Raw genomic sequence first — 18,429 nt, 5'->3', positions numbered from 1 at the left:
ATACATTATCCCTTACGTAATACATAACTTTCTCCAGTAACTGGTTGATATGAGTACCCAGAAGCTCGCATCATGCTGAACGAACTTCTGGGCCAAAACTTTCACAACCGGAAAACAGCTAGAATAAGTGAAGGAGCAGTACCCCCCAATTATGGTGGGGTAATTCGCACTCTGGTTGAAATACTCCCAAAACACAAAGTAAACAAACCAAAATATATCTATGCAAGAAAATGGGAAAATGTATTCTAAACAATAAGCCAACAGTCGTGGAAGGGCATTACTACGATTAAATCTCACTGTAATCTCCTAGCTTTGCGATATGTCCCTTTGATTTGATTCATCTTTTTGACATCCACTGACTAGGCTATTTTGCTGTGGCGCGAACAAAACGTGACGTCACATGCAAAGGGTGAATAACACTAAAATGTGTGTGATTAAATTGTTTCTACACAAACATTGGTACTTGTATCAACACGAATTGTGGTCTTAGTCAGGGCACATACACCACTAAATAGACCACTGTATATGTTAGTTTAAACACTTTTCAGCTGCTAATGTTCGGACATTGGATTTCATTGTAACCCTTGCCAGGCAGCTAGGCTACATCAAAGATTGTTAAGGCTGCAACAGAGGTATCAATATGACATAATATGTCTTAGTGACCTTGTTGTTTCTATGAACATGAATTGTTGTTTATAGGCAACACCAACTTAGTCGAGGCATAGAGACCCCTGGATATCTTCGTTAGCTAAAACTAGCTAAAAGCCTTATTAGCTCGCTTGCCACCACTGGCTAGACACAAACGGTTAGCTGCTAGCGGTTTTTAGGTGTTGGCCATGTGGAAACCGACCGTTAACGTTACTGCATTGAAAATGTCTGGTCCAAATCTATAATGTTAACGTTGACTTTCACTCTAATGGCCTAAAGTTAACTTTATACTTTTGAGATGGCAAATTCATCGGTAAACATTACAAGTGAGGGTGAGGTTCACCTCAAGATACATTTTTAAGGATTGGATTTAATGTTAACGTTAGACATACCGGTTTTCCAACTGTGAATAATTTCTCGTGATCCAAAATATTGCTGTATCTAGAGCAGAAAACAAAACAATGATCAACAATGGTTTCAATCATAGATATAACGTTAGTACTCATATCTAACGTTATGGTTTAAATGACCTTCAGATAGCATAGTGCTAGCCTGGTAACTAAAGTTAAGATAAAGTTAGCAAATGCTTGGAAACTTACCTCCACAGCCCACTGATGGTTTTGACATTCAGGAGGATCAAGAACAATGTTACCGTCAAAGCAAGTGAAGTAACGTTACGATACATTTTTACAGCAGCCACAAAAGACATTCATTGCTTTCAATTAATTATATAGTACAATTGTGTTTAACACACAACTCTAATTAGCCATAATAACATTAACGGGAACATAGTCGTGTTCCATAGATATATCTATGGTCGTGTTCAATGAAGAGCTAATCGTCAACAGACAGCGAAGTGATGTGGGGAGCTAGGCTACTAGATTCTAGTAGCATGCAAAATAATGTTTATCCAGTTGAGGACGGCTGCTGGTGACGTAGAAAGAGACAGTTGATAACTAGGTAGGAAAGAGTTATGTAATTTTCTTTATTTGGTGAAAAAAAATGTTTGACAATGACAGATGCCACCAGGAATAATTATAGGGGTGGGCAACAAATCCACTTATCAACGCCACAACAGTGATTGATCACAGGCTACTTCACAAGGCAGTCTCCTGACACTAAGACCCGACTGTGTTGAGTAATCTGAATTTCCTGAGTCACTTCCAAATTTGAGCCAGTAGGTGGCGATGAGATTACTTTCCCTCCCTATAGCTTACCTTTATCAACTAATATAAATTAGAATGGAATAAATTAGGAGGCAGAATGGTCTTCACCAATTTCATACCAGATCAAATAAATCACTACAACAAACTGAATTACCATTGAATTGAATGCAGAGTTGACAGCAGCTTCTCCTTACACACCCCCTTTAACCATAAATTGCACATGCTCCAAAAACCAATTTCTCAACTGGAAGATTCTCCCTTCATGTGTACAAATTGAAAACACTGGACTAAACTGATATAAAAAATATATGTGTAACCAAGTCTACACACAATCTATACAAAATGTTTTTGTTTCTTTCTTTATGGGAAAGAAGTTGGAAACACACATTGTACTTTTACTGGAATGTCTGATTTTTAGTTTTAGTTAACATTGTGCTGCTCAACTCAATAAAAACAACAAGACATCCAAGTTAGCAGAGCTCTTGGCCACATACTGTATAAAATCCAAACTCTGGACATCCAGACTGGGATGTTTAACAAGCTTATTCAATGTAAAAATACCACTATGATATTTGCTACATTGAGTCATGCAATTGAATATGGGTAAAACCTGGAATGCTTTCTTTTTTCACAGAACAAGTTAATATGCAGAGAGAGATGTAGATAGAGAAAATCAAAAAGAAGAATACAGAAAGTGTTTCCTTCGGAGGACAAAATACAAACATAGACACTTGTTTGCATTTTTGGCAGATAAAACAGCTTGGCTGCAGCGAGCAACAATCCACCAGAGGGATTCAAGCATTCCATTTTCCTTGGGCAAAGGTGGACAGAGCCCAAGTCACCGTACAAAGTTGAGGGTGCTTTTTGTCCATTGGTTATAGTGGTCCCCTCACATGATTTGTTTTCCCTCCCTCATTGTATTTGGTCACAATTTCAGTTTATAAATATAACAACACACATTTTTCTTTGTAGCACAAAAATAAAAGGCAAGGCACTCCAAGGAGTGAGCCCCATATTGGCAAGAACTTCGTCCTTCCCACAGGGTGTTCTCAAAGCTCTAAAGTCTCTGTCAGGCAGAAGGTGAAAATGTCTTTTTGGCGGCAAGAGATTGCGTGAATGAAAATGTGCTTGGCACATATCTGTGTCGCATGAGTGTGTGTGTGTGGTGTTAGTGCACATGAATCTATCCGCTTTTAACATGTTCTTCAGTCAGCTTGGTTGACCATTTTCTTGTCCCTTGAGAGCCCATTCCCACTCCATCAGATGGCCTTGACATCCAGGGGGGGGCCCTGCTGGACGTCCTGCCTCTGGGCCTTAATGCCCTGCAGGCGGCGCCCATGTAGAGTGAAGCGGGACCAGGCTAGCAGCTGCAGCAGGGCACAGGTGATGGGCACTAACACCAGCAAGTAGAAGCAACCCTGCCGCAGGGGCATGGAGGCCGTCGCCGGACCCGAGACAACCGTGACTGCCACCGCATCACTCAGAGGGTCCCGCTCAAATATGTCATAGCCTGAGGAAGAGGGGAATGTGAGAGAGGGAGGGAGAGAGGGAGCGAGAGAGAACGGTGAAAGTACAATTACAAATGCTGTATGAATAAATGTGCTAAATAAATATGTTCGTGTGCCATTTTTATTAAGTTGAAATGAGCTGTCAGACATATTGGTGCATTTCTATAAAGCCATCATAAATCACCTCATCCACCACTGTCTGGGAGCTCAGACAGTCGTACCAAAAGGAAATTAGAAAGGGTCATCACCAAAGCCTCTGACATAATTGGTTGTGACCTCCCTCCAGTCTACACTGTACTCTGAGCGCACCATAACCAGTGCTACCAAAATAATTAAAGTCCCCTCACATTCAAACCTCCACTTGTTTCAGCTGCTTCCCTCTAGAAGATGCTACAGGTCCATACTAACTGAAACCACACATTTCAAAAATAGCTTCTTTCCTTCAGCAACCAGACTCCTGAACACCAACATTGATCTGAACTATTTATTTATTTATTTATTTATGTATGGTTGTTTTTCTGTTTCGGTTTTCTGTTTCTTTTCCTTTTTATTGGACTGAGCTGCCTGTTTCTGTAACAATAATTACCACCAACATTGTTGTGTGGTATCTGTAAGTACATCTGTATCTGAATTTATATTTCCAGTTATGTACAGCTGTTGGCTAAACATCATAGTTAAATTATCCACCGTGTTCAGCTGTGTTTAACAAAAACAGAGTATTACCCTCTGCATAGCAACTGCTATAACCTAGGAAACACACAGCTCAGGTGACCGGACTCATTGGGTGCTACGCTCTAAAATCTTTGATTCACACTCACATAAAATGTACCCCGCTGTGTACACTCACCTGTGTAGACACACAGTAGCCACGTGCCAATTAGAGGTGCAAATGTCTGTCCGGGCTTGGTCACCAGGGCGACCATGCCGAAGAGTAGGGCAGATGCCGCCTGCTGACGCCGGTTCAGCACGTAGTCCTCGTCCACCAAGTCGCTGATGACCAGGTTGAGCAGTTTGCAGGTTCCCTCAGTGAACACTCGGTTACTGACAGGGAGAGAAAGCAAGGGAGAAGTTTGACAGAAAGCAATCAGCACCTAAATAAGGGTGTACTCACAAATAAGTGTACAAATAAGGGTGTACATGCCATCCGTACCGTACCAGAGTACATTTGAGCCCTGGTTCGTTTGACCTGAGTGATTGCTCCGTACCGTACCCGGGCATGGTACACTTATCCGTGGTCCACTTGAGATGGACTCGGGCACGGTACGGTTGTGGTACAGAGTCTTTAGTCTATGGCACAAACAAAAACCCCACCCTACCACCTTGACTAACAAATTTTCTGCGGGAAACCCTGAGTAGAAAGTGTGGGCACCACATTGAATTAAATTCAACTTTATTGTCATTGTGCAGCTGTAACGGTGGCGAGCCCCAGGTACTGCAATTCAGGCGCCAGACAGGCCTAAAATCCTGCCACTTAACTGGGGTCAACACCGCCAGCAATAAATCATAGAAATAAAGATTCAGAGTCACGAGTACAGTTCGCTTTCTCACGGTCTTTGTTTTTAGAAGTTTTCAACACAAAAATGTCCATCAAAACAATATGCACAAGACATGTCAGCGGCTACAGCCCCTTTTAAATAGTTTACACATGTCACATGATAACCCTATTTGGAACTCAGCGTAACTGTAATCTACATACCATGAACACATACAAATCAGACAAAACAAACAAACAAAATATGTCCGTGTATGAGTGTGTGTATGCATGTATGTGTTTGTTGAATGCTGAACTTTGATCCGAGGGTAGTTTAGATGATGCAGGTATCCAAAACAAACATAATCCCACAAATCCACGAATGAAGACGAGGCAGACGATTCACGGATTCTAACGACAAGTAAATACTAACTCGACTTGAAACCGCTTATTTACATTAAGCACAATAGGCTACTTATTTCTCCAGGCTCGCGTATATTCCACAACTCTGTTCAGGTCTCCGCCATTCACACTCTCCATTGACACTTCCGACTACGGCTACTAAATACTACAGATACGCCCCCAATTAAGGTGACGTCACGGTTCATGAAATTGGGCCTCAAAATTAGCGTTCTGCAGAGCAGAGCAGTTCGCTACACAGTATACAAGTACAAAAGATGAAACGAAGCACAGTTTGCGTCTAACCAGAAGTGCAAAAAAGCAGAAAACTGCAATGTGATATACAAAGTAGTTTACAGTAATATAAATTAAATATAAATATGTGCAGTGTATTGGCAGTAACCTTAAATTACCTAAAAAAGCAGAATATAAATATGGCTATGTAGTATGAACAACGTACAGATATGTGCAGTGTAGTACCAGTAACATTATAAGAGTAGTAATAATAATATAGATATATGCAGTGTATATTATAAGAAAAACGGATACTTGTATGAACCGTATAGACAGATAGAGTGGTGTGAAAGTGTTTGCCCCCTTCCTGATTTCTCATTTTTTTTACATGTTTGTCACACCTAAATGTTTTCAGATCATCAAACAAATTTAAATATAAGGCAAAGATAACACAAGTAAACCCAAAATGCCTTTATTAAATGAAGATTAAATATAAAGATTTTTATTATAGAAACTAACATGGCCCTGTGTGAAAAAGTGTGAAAAACATAACTGTGGTTTATCACACCTGAGTTCAATTTTTTCTAGCCACGTCCAGGCCTGATTACTGCCACATCTGTTTTCAATCAAGATTAGTTTGTTGGTTGTCACCGGGATGCAGAGCTAGAGTTCAGTAGGGTGACAGCCGCAGGGAAGAAGCTTCCTCTGAACCTGCTGGTTTGGGTGCGGAGAGACCTGTAACGCCTCCCGGAGGGAAGCGGGGTGAACAGTCTGTGGTTGAAGTTGGGGTCTTTGATGATGCTGCTCACCTTACGCAAGCATAGCTTGCCCTGGATGGCCTCAATGGAGGGGAGTGAGGAACCGGTTATGCGGGCAGCCAGAATGGGTAGCTAGCTTTAGACTTCCTGAAGTCCAAAATTAGCTCTTTGTTCTTCTTGGTGTTGAGAGTCAGGTTGTTGTCACCATGATGCACAGTGCACCACAATGTTAGGTGCTGGACCTCCTTCCTGTAGGCCGTCTCATCGTTGTTGCTGATGAGACCAATCACTGTAGTGACGTCAGCAAACTTGACAATGGAGTTAGAGCCATGTACAGGTTTGCAGTCATAGGTGAAGAGGGAGTAAAGGAGAGGGCTCAGCACACATCCCTGTGGTATGCTGGTGTTCAGGGTGACGGTTGAGGAGGTGTGGTTATCTAACCTAGCAGACTGAGGTTTGTTGTTTACGAAGTCCAAAATCCAGTTACAGAGGAAGGTATTGATGCCCAGTTCACTGAGTGTGGTGAGTTTGGAGGGGATGATGGTGTTTAATGCAGAACTGAAGTCCATGAACAGCATTGTCACATAGGTGTTGCTATTGTCAGGGTGGGACAGGGCAAAGTGTAGTGCCGTAGAGATAGCATCTTCCGTGCTCCTGTTCTGAGGGTAGGTGAATGGGAAGGGGTCCAGTGAGGGTGGTAAGCAGGTCTTGAGGTGGGCCAGGACCAGCCTCTTGAAGCCATTAAGGCTTGTTGCAGTGGAGTGTTTTGGCACCGGCACACTGGAGTTGGTTTTAAGGGTCATGACACACCAAGCAAACGGCTGACCGTCGGCAGAAAAGCAGTCGGACTGATCAGTAGGCTCCGGTCTCCCCGGGTCGGTCAAAAAAGTGCCTCGGAACACACAGAAGCGACACCGACGCCGAGCGTACGTTCTGCTTGTGCGCACGATGCTACACGTTTCCATAACAGCAAGCGGCGCTAAAAGATTCAGAGCCGAAAATATTAATCATAAAAGGATTCGCCAATGGAACCAGTCCAGTTTTGGACTTTTCTGATTAAGCAATAAGAAAATATAAATAAAAATATATATTGTGTACTATTTTATAGTCATTGCTTGTGTGTGATGCCAATGAAACACTCTTTCGGACACAGAATAAATTATTTATTTTCGCCCGTTAACAGATCTACTAGTTATGTTCGCTAGTTAGGTAGCAACTAAGGACTTTGGTTAAACTTGTATATTGTTGCATACTAACCTGAAATAACATACATTCAGCAACTTTGTGGTAGTCTACTAGCAAAAATATAGTTTATCAAAATGGGTTCATAGCTTACATCGCTGAATGTAGGGCTAATGGTCATACTAATCCGAGGTAATGTTTAGTCAAGGGCTAGCACTCCAGCAATCAGATTGGTCATTGCCGACGACGGCTCCTCCGACTGACGACGGCACGGGACACACCAAACAGACTCGAGTCCCCGACCTCGCTCGACGACATCCGACGGCTGTCGGGCTTGGTGTGTCCTGGCCTTAAAGCATGCGAGGACAGCTGCCTGGGCTAGTGACAGATTAAATATCAAACACGGGTAAGTAGTGGCTATTCAAATTCAAAATTACATAAAAAGTATGTGCAATAAACTGACACTTCGAATAACTCAGTCTACTTTGGACTCAAGACTGAATAAACCAACAATTCTGACTGCAAGGTCCCAAATTGAAATGAGCAATAGGCTAATGTTCCTGAATTTAACAACGTTTCAGAAGACGTGCCACACACCTAGACAACGAGTGGCTGAGAGAGCAACGTCACGTATGCTACCAAAGACTGTTTTTGAGTCATATCGTTGCAAATCTCATATGATGATGCATCTTTCTACAACATGGTTTGTCTTCTATATCGTACATGCCTGTCTTCTACATGCCTAAATTCTACTGCACATTAATAATTATAGGTTAATATATTATAATATAATATTCAGTATTCATTATTGAATACTTAGCTGGAATAATGTTTTTCCCTATCATCCTATTTTTAAAGCAGGCATACTGCTTCTGATTAGGGAAAGTCGTAATCCATTTGAGGGTGGTGACACTGTTGATGTTGGAGTTTATACAGTCCAGAACGGAGGAGGCATATGAATCAATGTCCGTGTGGGAGTCATGGATGGCCTTGGAGTTGCGAAGACTCTCCAGTCAGTGTTTTCAAAACGCTGCTGAAGTACCCAAGTAAGCTCCCACTGGCCTCACTCTGACTGTCCTAACTGTTGGTTTCACACGTTTGATGAGTGCTGAATGTCCTAGGTGGGTGAGGGGGGCGGCTTTGTATGCATCAGCCATGTTTGTGTAGACAAGGTCTAAAATCATTTCTCCTCTTGTGAGGTATGATACATTTGGATAAATTTGGGCAGTACAGTATTTTCAATTTGAGTGGTTAAAGTCACCCACAACAATGTAGGCTGCCTTGAGATGCAGAGTAATAACACACAATATAAGAGCACACAACAGTAAGAGGTGTTGTTGTCGTCTAAATGTTTTAGTATTAACAACCTCTTGATATGCAACCATTGTCATAACTTCCACCTTTTCAAGTTCCATTTCTTATGGAATCTACAGATGAGGAAGTGAGCTAAATGAATGAAAATGACTGATAAGGTTACTACTCTGCAGTCTGCATAAGTGCCTGTTGTAAAATGTCATTCTGAACTCTACTGCCAAAACCAACATTCCACACATGACATGAGGCTCAGATGAAGGCAGGTGTGTATTTGTGTGTGTTTAATTGAGTGTGACTGTGTGTGTGTGTGTGTGTGTGTGTGGGGTTAATTGAATGTGACCATGTGTGAGTTTGTTAGTTTGTTTAAGTGAATATGACCTGTCACTTACCTGGCGATGAAGATGCACAGCAGGTAGATGTGGTCTGCCCCAGCCAGCAGCATGGCCACACTGAGGCCCAGCTTAAGCAGAAAGAGCCAGCGGATCACCTGGTACACACCAAAACGCTGGCACAGGGTCAGGAAGTAGAGGTTGTTCAGGTGGGGGGCGATGTATGACACACCTGAGGAGAGGACAGTGGCACGTTCACGCTCACGGTCGTGGATCGACAGAGCATTCCATTGTTTGCTCAATTTTAGAGTAAACATCGACAAACAAGGACAAGTTTCTCCATGATGTAAATGCCACAGGGCACGAATAAATGGTCCCATTGTGTTTAAAAGAAAGCAGGACTAAGCCAGGAGACAATGCAAAGTTACACAATGTGGAAGTGATCACTGACAGGTCTCGCACATTTCACATTAGCAAAAATATGAATTGGCTGATTCAATGCAGCCAAATCATTTCCATTCATTTGCTACACAATGTAGTGAACACATCTTTTGCTTCAGATCAGTGGGGTTGGCGGAGATTCTCTGGATGGAGGGGAGGCCATCAGCTGAACTCTTACCCAGTAAAAAAGAGCCTGTGGAGGCAGAGATCCGGTCCGACAACAGGTGCTCCAGAAAGAGGGGGAAGAAGTTGCTGTTAAAGTGGCAGTGAAATACCTGCCAAAACACACAAACAAATAAAAATAATGATGTAAGCATCTATTAGGAACAGAACACTAACAAGTATCTATCAGGAAAGGGGAATGGCATCTGTATTTGGTTGCGGTTCAGGCCGCAAATTTCTGTCCGAACCCGGCCCGCGTCCGTAGGAGTTGCGTCCGAACCCGATAGACATTTTCATTTTTATGTCCGAACCTGACCCTGACGGAGATGATGCCTCAGTTATTCCCATGCTGGTAATTAAACGTTCACATGGATAGCCTGTCTTTCTTTAGCCCATTAAATGGAACAAACAACAAATGGAATTCTTGTCTACAGAATCAGATGAGCGTGCACACACACAGGTCACACGCAGCGCACATTAACAAGAGGCCCAAGCAAGTAGAATTCTAGTCTTACATAAACAAATCTCCCTGTACATAGACCGCTGCAGGAACAAAATTAAATAAATTCTCCATGACCCATATCACCCCAGTCACTCTCTGTTTAGGTGGAGAAACTCGGACCGTGTGCTGAGACATCATAGACCAGAGAGCATAAGGGCAAATACAACGCGTTTACACAAACCAGACCAGACTGCTGGCTGATGACATTGTATCTGGTTTAAAATACCCTGTCCTACCTCAGACGTGAGAGTAGCCTAATTACATTGAGTGGATCGGAAGGCATGCATTTCTCTGTTTTCAGCTACGAGTGGAAATAACTTTTTGCATTAGTGCATTAGAATATGTAGATACACATCGGGGTGTTTTCTGTCATTAGTTAAAATATCTAAAAAAGGTTGAAGAAGGATCCTAGAAGAGATAAGTGTCTCGCAATGTTAGTCATTTCTATGATTTTGGTAAGCACTACATGGACTTTAAGCAAACAAGGACATCTCCAGATAGTATAGTATAGTATATAGTATATATACTCTTTTGATCCCTTGTCCTTTTGGTCTCTGCATTTAACCCAATCCATGAATTAGTGAAACACACATAGCACACAGTGTACACACAGTGAGGTGAAGCACACACTAATCCCGGCGCAGTGAGCTGCCTGCATCAACAGCGGCGCTCGGGGAGCAGTGAGGGGTTAGGTGCCTTGCTCAAGGGCACTTCAGCCGTGGCCCACTGGTCGGGGCTCGAACCAGACCAGTGGGCCACGAGGGTTGCTCGAACCAGCAACCCTCCGGTTACAAGTCCAGAGTGCTAACCAGTAAGCCACGGCTGCCCAATGTAAAAGATGTAAAAGCTTTTCCAATGGGTTGCATAGCGTACTCAAATGTCAGTAAAAAAAAAGCCATACATAAACTTTCTTTCATAGCCTAGGTAAATTAGCAACCTGGTTGAGAGATGCAAGTAAGCAGATCATTAACGTTATCCTTCTATTTATTGACATCAAAACTGCAAGGGAAATCTCTGGTGTCTGCAGAAGTGTGGCATCTGGCTCAATATTCTCAAAATTACAAGGTCGCCCAAAGTTTTGTGGGGATTGGTTGAATTTGCATTAACTGTTGCGATCGCAACATCGCAAATTCCTGGAGGGACAGAATATCCAACAGAAACATTCCATTCTGTTTTTAACAGAGGGCTATTGCATTTGTGTTGTCAAGGTCAGGACCAATAAAACCGTGCCTGTGACAGCATGTGTGATTTTGTGTGTGTGTGTGTGTGTGTGAAAGAGAAAGAGGTGTGTGTGGGGGAATCACAGCTTGTCATTATGTCATAACCATTTATGATACCTGGACAAGGTTCATGGAGGTGAACCACATGAAGTTCCTGTGCCTGGAGAGCTGCCTCAGGTACTCCCCTAGAGTCACAGGTCTCTCCTGGGGAACCATGGGACCCTGGCCAATCACCAGCCTACCAACATGGAGAAAAGAGGAGGAAAGAAGTGAGGAGAGGGAGAGGAAAAACAAGGAAAGCCGACGAGTTTCACAGAGGAATGGGCACAGAGGAGCACGCAGAGTCTGGGAAAAGTGTGTAATCTGAGAATGTTCTCATTTCAGTGGTCACCCTGTTCACTAGACACCTAAAGTGGCTGGGTGAGTGAGTGTCTCAGCTTACGTTTCAACAACAAAACAAATCCCCTAATGGAAACAATATGAGTTTCTGATTCTCCGATTCCACATCTATTACACACCCACAGTCACTCTTGAAAAGAAACACTGGAAGTCAACAAAGACTGATGGAACAAGCACTTTTGGTGGATAATGTGGATCGGTTTTGTTTTGCTGCCAAAAATTGAATCCATAAATGTAGCCTTGCCTGGGGAAAGCTATACTCCATAAGCTACAGTACTGAGCACCACCAACACATGAGCTGTGCGGTAAACTATATACAAAACACAATGTTACAGTTCAGGGACAAGCAGTTCTGCAGTCAAACACTGATACATTTTGGTCACATTGGGAAAAACAAGTGTCATCTTTTTCTTATAGACTGAAATCAAATCACTCTTGCAGTCAAAAACTGATACATTTTGATCACACTGAGAAAAAACAAGTGTCATTTTTTTATGTTATAGGGTGAAACAACTCACTCTTTGAGCACCTGTGCCTCATCTTGGCCCTTCCGCAGCCCAACCTCCGCCTGGAATCGGACCCTCAGCAGGCGCGAGACAGTGGCGAAGCCCAACACAGAGACAGCGGCCAGGCTCATGCAGAAGAGCCGGAAGGCCCCAAAGTCCTCCTTGTCCCAGAAGCAGTAGGACAGGAAGACGGACAGCGAACCCAGGGCGCTGAACAGCGAGCTGTGGAAGTTGAGGAGAGCGCGCGCCTGCGCCGACACGGCCAGGTCGGCCAGCAGCGCATTGTGGTTGAGGTCCACCACCGTCAGGAAGCCGTCGTACAGGCACAGGCACAGCAGGAACTGGAGCGAGGGGCGCGCCCAAGCCACCCAGAAGGCCAGGAAGGAGAGGGCGAAGAGCGGCCCGCTGCGCGAGAGCGCCCGCAAGCGCTGCAGCACCACCTCCGGGCCGGAGATCTGAGGACCAGACCTGAGCAGAGCAAGGGGAAGAGAGAGAGAGAGAGAGAGAGGGGGAGAGGAGAGAGAAAGAAATAGAATGAATGTGTCGTTGCTTGCCCCAACTCATCCGAGTGTACTTCCTCTACTAACACTTCTAACAATCCAACACACCTAACATACACTTATCATGAACCTCCTCCTTCTTCAACCACTTTCTCCTTTGACAACACTTTGAGTAGTAGGCTATTTAAAGCTTCTGCACTCTGAACCTCTGGTTTGTTGGTGTTTGTTGGATGGAGTTGTTCGAGTTTGACATGTCCAAAAGTCGGTCTAGTCAATTACTGTCTGGGCAGTTTGGACCTAGCAGTTAGTTTACTGAGCATTCTAAAGACGGCAACCAACAATTGCCAAGAATGTTAGGGTTCGTCTTGGCAGCATGCAAACCTTGAGAAGTAGAGACGCAGAAGAGAGTAGTTTCTTAAGGTGATGATACATGGGGCAACTTTTTGAGTAATGTTGCTGGGCAACCACATAACTTGTTCCAATGAGTTCTAATTGGACAATCATCACAATTTGCCTACTTATGATTTAAGTTCTCCAGAAATTAAATGGAAATCATCAGCTTGAGAGCTAGTGAAATAGTCTATTTAGTCTATAGAGTATTTTCTAATGTCAAAAACCTGAACTTTAAAGACTACTACTACAAGACTACTTACCCCCAAACATTAAGGATAAGGTTGCAAGGGATAACATCCTGGCTCACCCCAAGCGAACTTCTTCTAGTCACAAAGATGTACGCAGGCTTAGTTGGTTTAACCCTATAGGCTTGCTTGAGAGTGAAAACCCAACTTTTTAAGTAACTGAGAGCTAACTGAAAAGTAAGAAAGAGGAAGCAGCTTACTGTGTGGATGCAAGGAAGGAGCGATCACTCAGCCATCCGAAGAGAGGGTCATTCAGGCTGTTCCATATCAGAAACACTGTCTGATGAGGGAAGGGAAGAAAACTCAAAATTCAAGATACATTTATTGTTACACCTCATTATACGTGTATAAGGAGAATAAAAATCTTGTGTTTCTCCTCCTCTTGCAGCAATCAATCAATCAATCAATAAATAAATAAATGAATAAGAGTATTACTCAGAGATACGACAGCTAAAGAATCTCTACAAAACTGGAGAGAGACATATCTACAATTTCATTTCATGTGTGAACGAAATACATTTACAATCACTTCTTTATCGGTAGCCTTTGGGCTAAGATATTTACAGAATAGGTGGGGCACGTATTATCTCAAGTACAACAGTGTCCCTTTGTAATCAAAACCTTAGTGGTAGTGTTTCCACCCTGCACTAACAGTTCAGTTAGAGGAACACAATAAAAGGCTAAGTGTGTCATACATCATATGAGTGCCAGTGGCAGACAAAACCAGATGGACATCAAGTTTGTACTGAGTAAGTGTTATTATTGTGTTTTATGTGTTTGTCTGTCATACAGGGTATTGTCTGTTTGATTCGACCTACAGAAGAATACACTCACCTCTCCCACCCAAAAGGACAGCTTATCTATCTTGTAGACGGACACAAATGTCTCCACGTAGTAGAGGAGGAAAACGTTGTGTAGGATAGAGACGAAGAGGGACAGCGAGCCGTACAGCAGCGCCGTTGACAACCCCAGGCACCAGCCCCAAGGTCTTCTTCCCATCCTCTTCCTCCTCTTCCTCCTCCTTCTCTCGCCGCCCTGTCTGTTGCTTTCCTCCTCGCTCTCCTCCTTCTCCTCTTCTCTGGGCTCTCTATCACTCGCTTAATCGGACGTCGAGACTCGATCATCCCACAGGCGGAGCAGTCGGGCTGTGGGGGTCAGCCCCACTCCCAGTCCTGACACACACACACATACACACACACACACAGAGGGGGGAGAGGTGGGGGTGGGTGGGGGGGGCAGACAGATAGAGAGAAGGCAATAAACCTTTTAAAAAAACATTTTAAAACTACTTTTTCCAGCGCTATGATTCCGAGATGACTCCCAGCACAAAAAAGCACGAATGAAAACGCTTTTTACTGCATCACTCATTTGCTGAACATACAGGGGCCCACAAATAACATCAGCCCAACACTTAACAACTGCCAGTCTCTGTCTCAACAAGTCTCAAGATGAGAACTGAGGGGGATGGAAAACATTAAACAGTTCCCCTCTCCTTCTCTCTCTCTCACTCTCTCACTCACAGAGTGAGAGAGAGAGAGAGAGAGAGAGAGAGAGAGATAGAGAGACTCTCTCGCTCTTCCTCGCTTTCTCTCACACACGGGTGTGACTGTCAGATGGCCACTGGTGTCTGTTTCTGACATCAGGGTGTTGCTGTGTTTCCCAGGAGACAGTGTGCTTCTGGCAGGGCCGTGTCCATCTGAGGTTCCGGCAACACTCTACACAATAATGAGGACTCCTCCAAGGAAATCAGAGTTTAAGGTTCCCATGGAGACAGATTAGCCCCTCTTCAGTTCCAACAAAACAACCACGACCATCCTCTCCTGCCAAGAGCCGGCTGAATGATGGGTGTAATAACACACGGCTCTTCACTGAAATTACCGTCTCAGCACGCACACACTGAAGAGGAAATATCATAAAAGTACCTAATTTCTTTGCCAAAGCCGGTACAAAATATTATCAAGAGACATACAGTTTGCCTTACATCAACTGGTAAAAATCTATGAGAACAACTGACAATGATAACAAAAAACAGACAAAGCAGTGCAGCACTACACTGATGTCATCACTAAATCTTTGCTGTGCCTCTAGGACTATGAGTCTAGTTCATCATTCTCTTGTCTTCTAGCCACACCTGCACGATTAAATGTGATGTGAGGGTCCAAAAGGGGGTAGTCATGATACACATTTGGTTCACACAAGACCGAACATGTTCAGACCTCAACTAAATACAGTGCAGCACAAAGCCTTTGGTTTGACAATATTACCATGACGTAGGCCTATCTCCCTAGGCCTAGCAGATCAACTTTGACTAACTTGCAGTACTGTATACCATACATATTTTAAGAAAAACACACCCGATTTAGTCTACACAATCTCATGGGAACTGTCACACAGCCATTATCAAGTACAACTACTACACTTCGGGAGCGGTGCCAGCTCTCCGGCGCGCTCCACACTACCTGGCCTGTTCCCATCAGATGGGTGGCGAAGCAAATCCGCTTTTTTCTCCTTTCCACCTGTATCGCGTTGCGCGGGCACACTGATTCCCATCTCACCTCGGCTGTTGGGAACGGGTGGCTGTGTTCCCTCCACGCCAGACCACAGAAATGCCCCAGTATCAAGGGAATGCCCAGAGGTGATGACACCGTGTTCTCCGATCCGAGGTAAGATTACAACAAAACAAAGACTCTGTGTCCTGGCAAAGGTCTAACGTAGGCCACCCCGCACGTACCTTCACGATCAAGTGCTGAGCACATATTAGATTTTACAGTGTACTTACAATAAACAATGCAAAATTCACCAAACATCACTACAACACTACATACAACTGCAAGAGGAATCATAATAGATAGAAAATATAATTGTACTGCATTTTTTTTGTATGGCAAAAAAATCCATAATCAGTTTGATCAAAACTCATTACGCAACATAGTGCCTTACACTGGATATTCCAATAAATAAACAACATGCGGACCTACGTGGCATTATATGATGGACATTAAAAGCCATGAATGTATGTCTAAACTAAAGTAATGTCAAAGCTACTCCATCAAAACAGTCTGGCTATGGTGCATCAGACATGACAGTTTCAAATAAAATCTTTATCTTTCAGCATACAGGTCAGCATACAGGTCATGTCAGCCCTTCTGTGACAATTATTTCCAGGCTTAACGTCAATGTTAACAGAGCCTACTCTGATGTTAACCAAGCAACAGATTGTTCCACTTAAGCCTCAGGAAGCCTGATACCGTGTAACGTTAACGTTAATTAGTCTTCTTAAAGTCAAACGTTATGCCTCGATAACTAGCTGTCCGGCTGGCGATATTGTGATCGATTATGTATCTAACGTTAATTGCTTCCCTTCATTTAATTTATACTAACGCCCTCGTCTAAAGTTAAAAGAAATACATCAACCATATGACGATCAACCCCACAAAGTGTGTTGGGAAATTGTGACCAAGATGGCTAGCTATAATCGCTAAGAAGAAGACGTGTAAGTTTTCGTAAGCCATTCAAACAATGTATGACCACCAGCTGACGTTAATGTTAGCTAGCTAGCAGCTAACCAACTAGCTAGCTGGCTAACGTTACCGGTAAACTTTATCGACTTCAAGTAGTAACTCTACCTGTTCTTGTTAACTAATTATTTCAACAATGCGCTTACCATCACCGGTAGGTGTTGACACTGACGATTCCCAGATTTAAAATCCCTCAGTTGGCTTGTTGCTTCTTCCAAGCTATGCGCGTCTGTCGTACTACGATGCCAGACTAGACAGAGGCAAGGCGTGGGGAACTAGATCTAGCTTAGAACTACAAGCTTGCTTGCTTGCCTAGTGCATACGTCATACGCCATCGTACCACAAACACGCTGGCCATGGTGAAAAAAAAAATGCTTGACTGTTATGGACACATGGTGTTGTTATAATAACCTAGAACATTCCCAGATCAATGCTACCTACTTCCGTGTAGTGACAGGTATTTTTATAGACCAAGGAGCAGCAACATACGCTATGAGTTGTTCCTGTATTGAACAAACGTTATATAGCCAAGTATGCCAAATGGGGGTTTCCTTTTGGCCTAATAGAAACATGTAAACATAATGATAATAGAAGCCCACAGTTAGTTTAACCTACATTTGGCCCATATTAACATGTGCCAGCAGGCCTGTCCCAACAAGCTCCTGACATTTCAGTAGGCAATGAAGCAAATATCCATTGAGGAAAATTCTTCTTATAACCCAGATATGTTTCATGGATGACCGACAGGGGAACATTAGCAAATAACTGAATAAAAACATTCTTTATACATCTGTCATAGTCTATGACTAGCCTACCCTGGAATGGAACCCTTGAGTTCCATTGTTTACTTGATACACAAACACACTTTTGTCCTATTTTATTGAGTGTAGGCTTACTCTAGCTTCCTTCTTTTTTTCCTTGTTTGCAGACAGATCTGGTCACACCAAGACAACAAGCCAAGGGATGTGGTTGTCCATGTTACTCAGGTCTCATAGCATCTCAATTGTTCCATTTTGCTGACCAAAAACAGCTATGACTTATAACATTAAGATACTGTGAACTCTTTCTTTCATTCAATATGATCAGTGAATGCAAGAATATAAGAGGCTTGTCAATTTGCTAGGTCAGATATAATCCTTACATACACCTCAATTTATCAGTTTAAGATTGGGCTTAAACATAAACCGATAGGCCCAAATCTTTGTGGTTACTGCTGAATACAGAAATTGTAATTGTGTAGGCCTATTCATCGCTCCAACAAATCTGCCACCATAGTTTACTGCATTTGGCTCTGTTCATTTATTTTACTGTCTATCCCCCATCTCTCTCTTCCACATTCTTCTTGTCACAAGACAAAGTCTTAGGCATATAATAAGTTCTATACAAACATTTTGAACCAAGTTTCTAGTTAAGCGGGTCAAGTCAAATTACACCCTGGAACAATAATAGTAAAAAAAAAAAAGAAGAAACCAATGAATTGCATGCACTGTAATAATAATAATAATGCTAAAAAGAAGAAGAAGAAGAAGAAGAA

The 18,429-nt window shown here is 43.0% G+C and overlaps 2 protein-coding genes across 3 annotated transcripts in view; both read right to left on the bottom strand.

Moving 5' to 3' along the window:
- LOC121699839 (cation channel sperm-associated protein subunit epsilon-like) overlaps positions 1 to 1,540 on the bottom strand; it is a 54,458-nt gene extending 52,918 nt beyond the window's left edge. For both annotated transcript variants that reach the window (XM_042082306.1, XM_042082305.1), the window contains exons 1-2: positions 1,248 to 1,540; positions 1,041 to 1,089 (exon numbers count right to left, since the gene is read on the bottom strand). In XM_042082306.1, coding sequence (XP_041938240.1) covers positions 1,041 to 1,089; positions 1,248 to 1,357 — 159 coding nt within the window. In that variant the 5' untranslated portion in view covers positions 1,358 to 1,540. The remainder of the gene's footprint in view (positions 1 to 1,040; positions 1,090 to 1,247) is intronic.
- A 69-nt stretch (positions 1,541 to 1,609) lies between these two features.
- Positions 1,610 to 17,290, bottom strand: mfsd13a (major facilitator superfamily domain containing 13A). Its single transcript, XM_042082377.1, has 9 exons — positions 17,042 to 17,290; positions 14,212 to 14,549; positions 13,578 to 13,657; positions 12,252 to 12,707; positions 11,452 to 11,572; positions 9,629 to 9,725; positions 9,070 to 9,241; positions 4,170 to 4,363; positions 1,610 to 3,324 (listed from the first exon to the last, which is right to left on the bottom strand). The coding sequence occupies exons 2-9, from the start codon at positions 14,374 to 14,376 to the stop codon at positions 3,074 to 3,076; spliced, it is 1,536 nt and encodes a 511-aa protein (XP_041938311.1). The 5' UTR covers positions 14,377 to 14,549; positions 17,042 to 17,290; the 3' UTR covers positions 1,610 to 3,073.
- Between the last annotated feature and the right edge of the window lie 1,139 nt (positions 17,291 to 18,429).

This window comes from Alosa sapidissima, chromosome 24 (genome assembly GCF_018492685.1).
Source record: "Alosa sapidissima isolate fAloSap1 chromosome 24, fAloSap1.pri, whole genome shotgun sequence".
NCBI classification, from domain to species: Eukaryota; Metazoa; Chordata; class Actinopteri; order Clupeiformes; family Clupeidae; genus Alosa; species Alosa sapidissima.
This window is presented reverse-complemented; position numbering and strand designations above follow the sequence as displayed.

Bases quoted from the DNA above. Each gene is read 5' to 3' on its own strand.
- mfsd13a (XM_042082377.1), bottom strand. From the start codon at position 14,376: ATGGGAAGAAGACCTTGGGGCTGGTGCCTGGGGTTGTCAACGGCGCTG. The intron at 13,658-14,211 runs GTGAGTGTATTC...TTCCCTCATCAG, and splicing joins TGTCCTTTTGGGTGGGAGAG to ACAGTGTTTCTGATATGGAA. The intron at 3,325-4,169 runs GTGAGTGTACAC...CCTCTTCCTCAG, and splicing joins GCTACTGTGTGTCTACACAG to GCTATGACATATTTGAGCGG.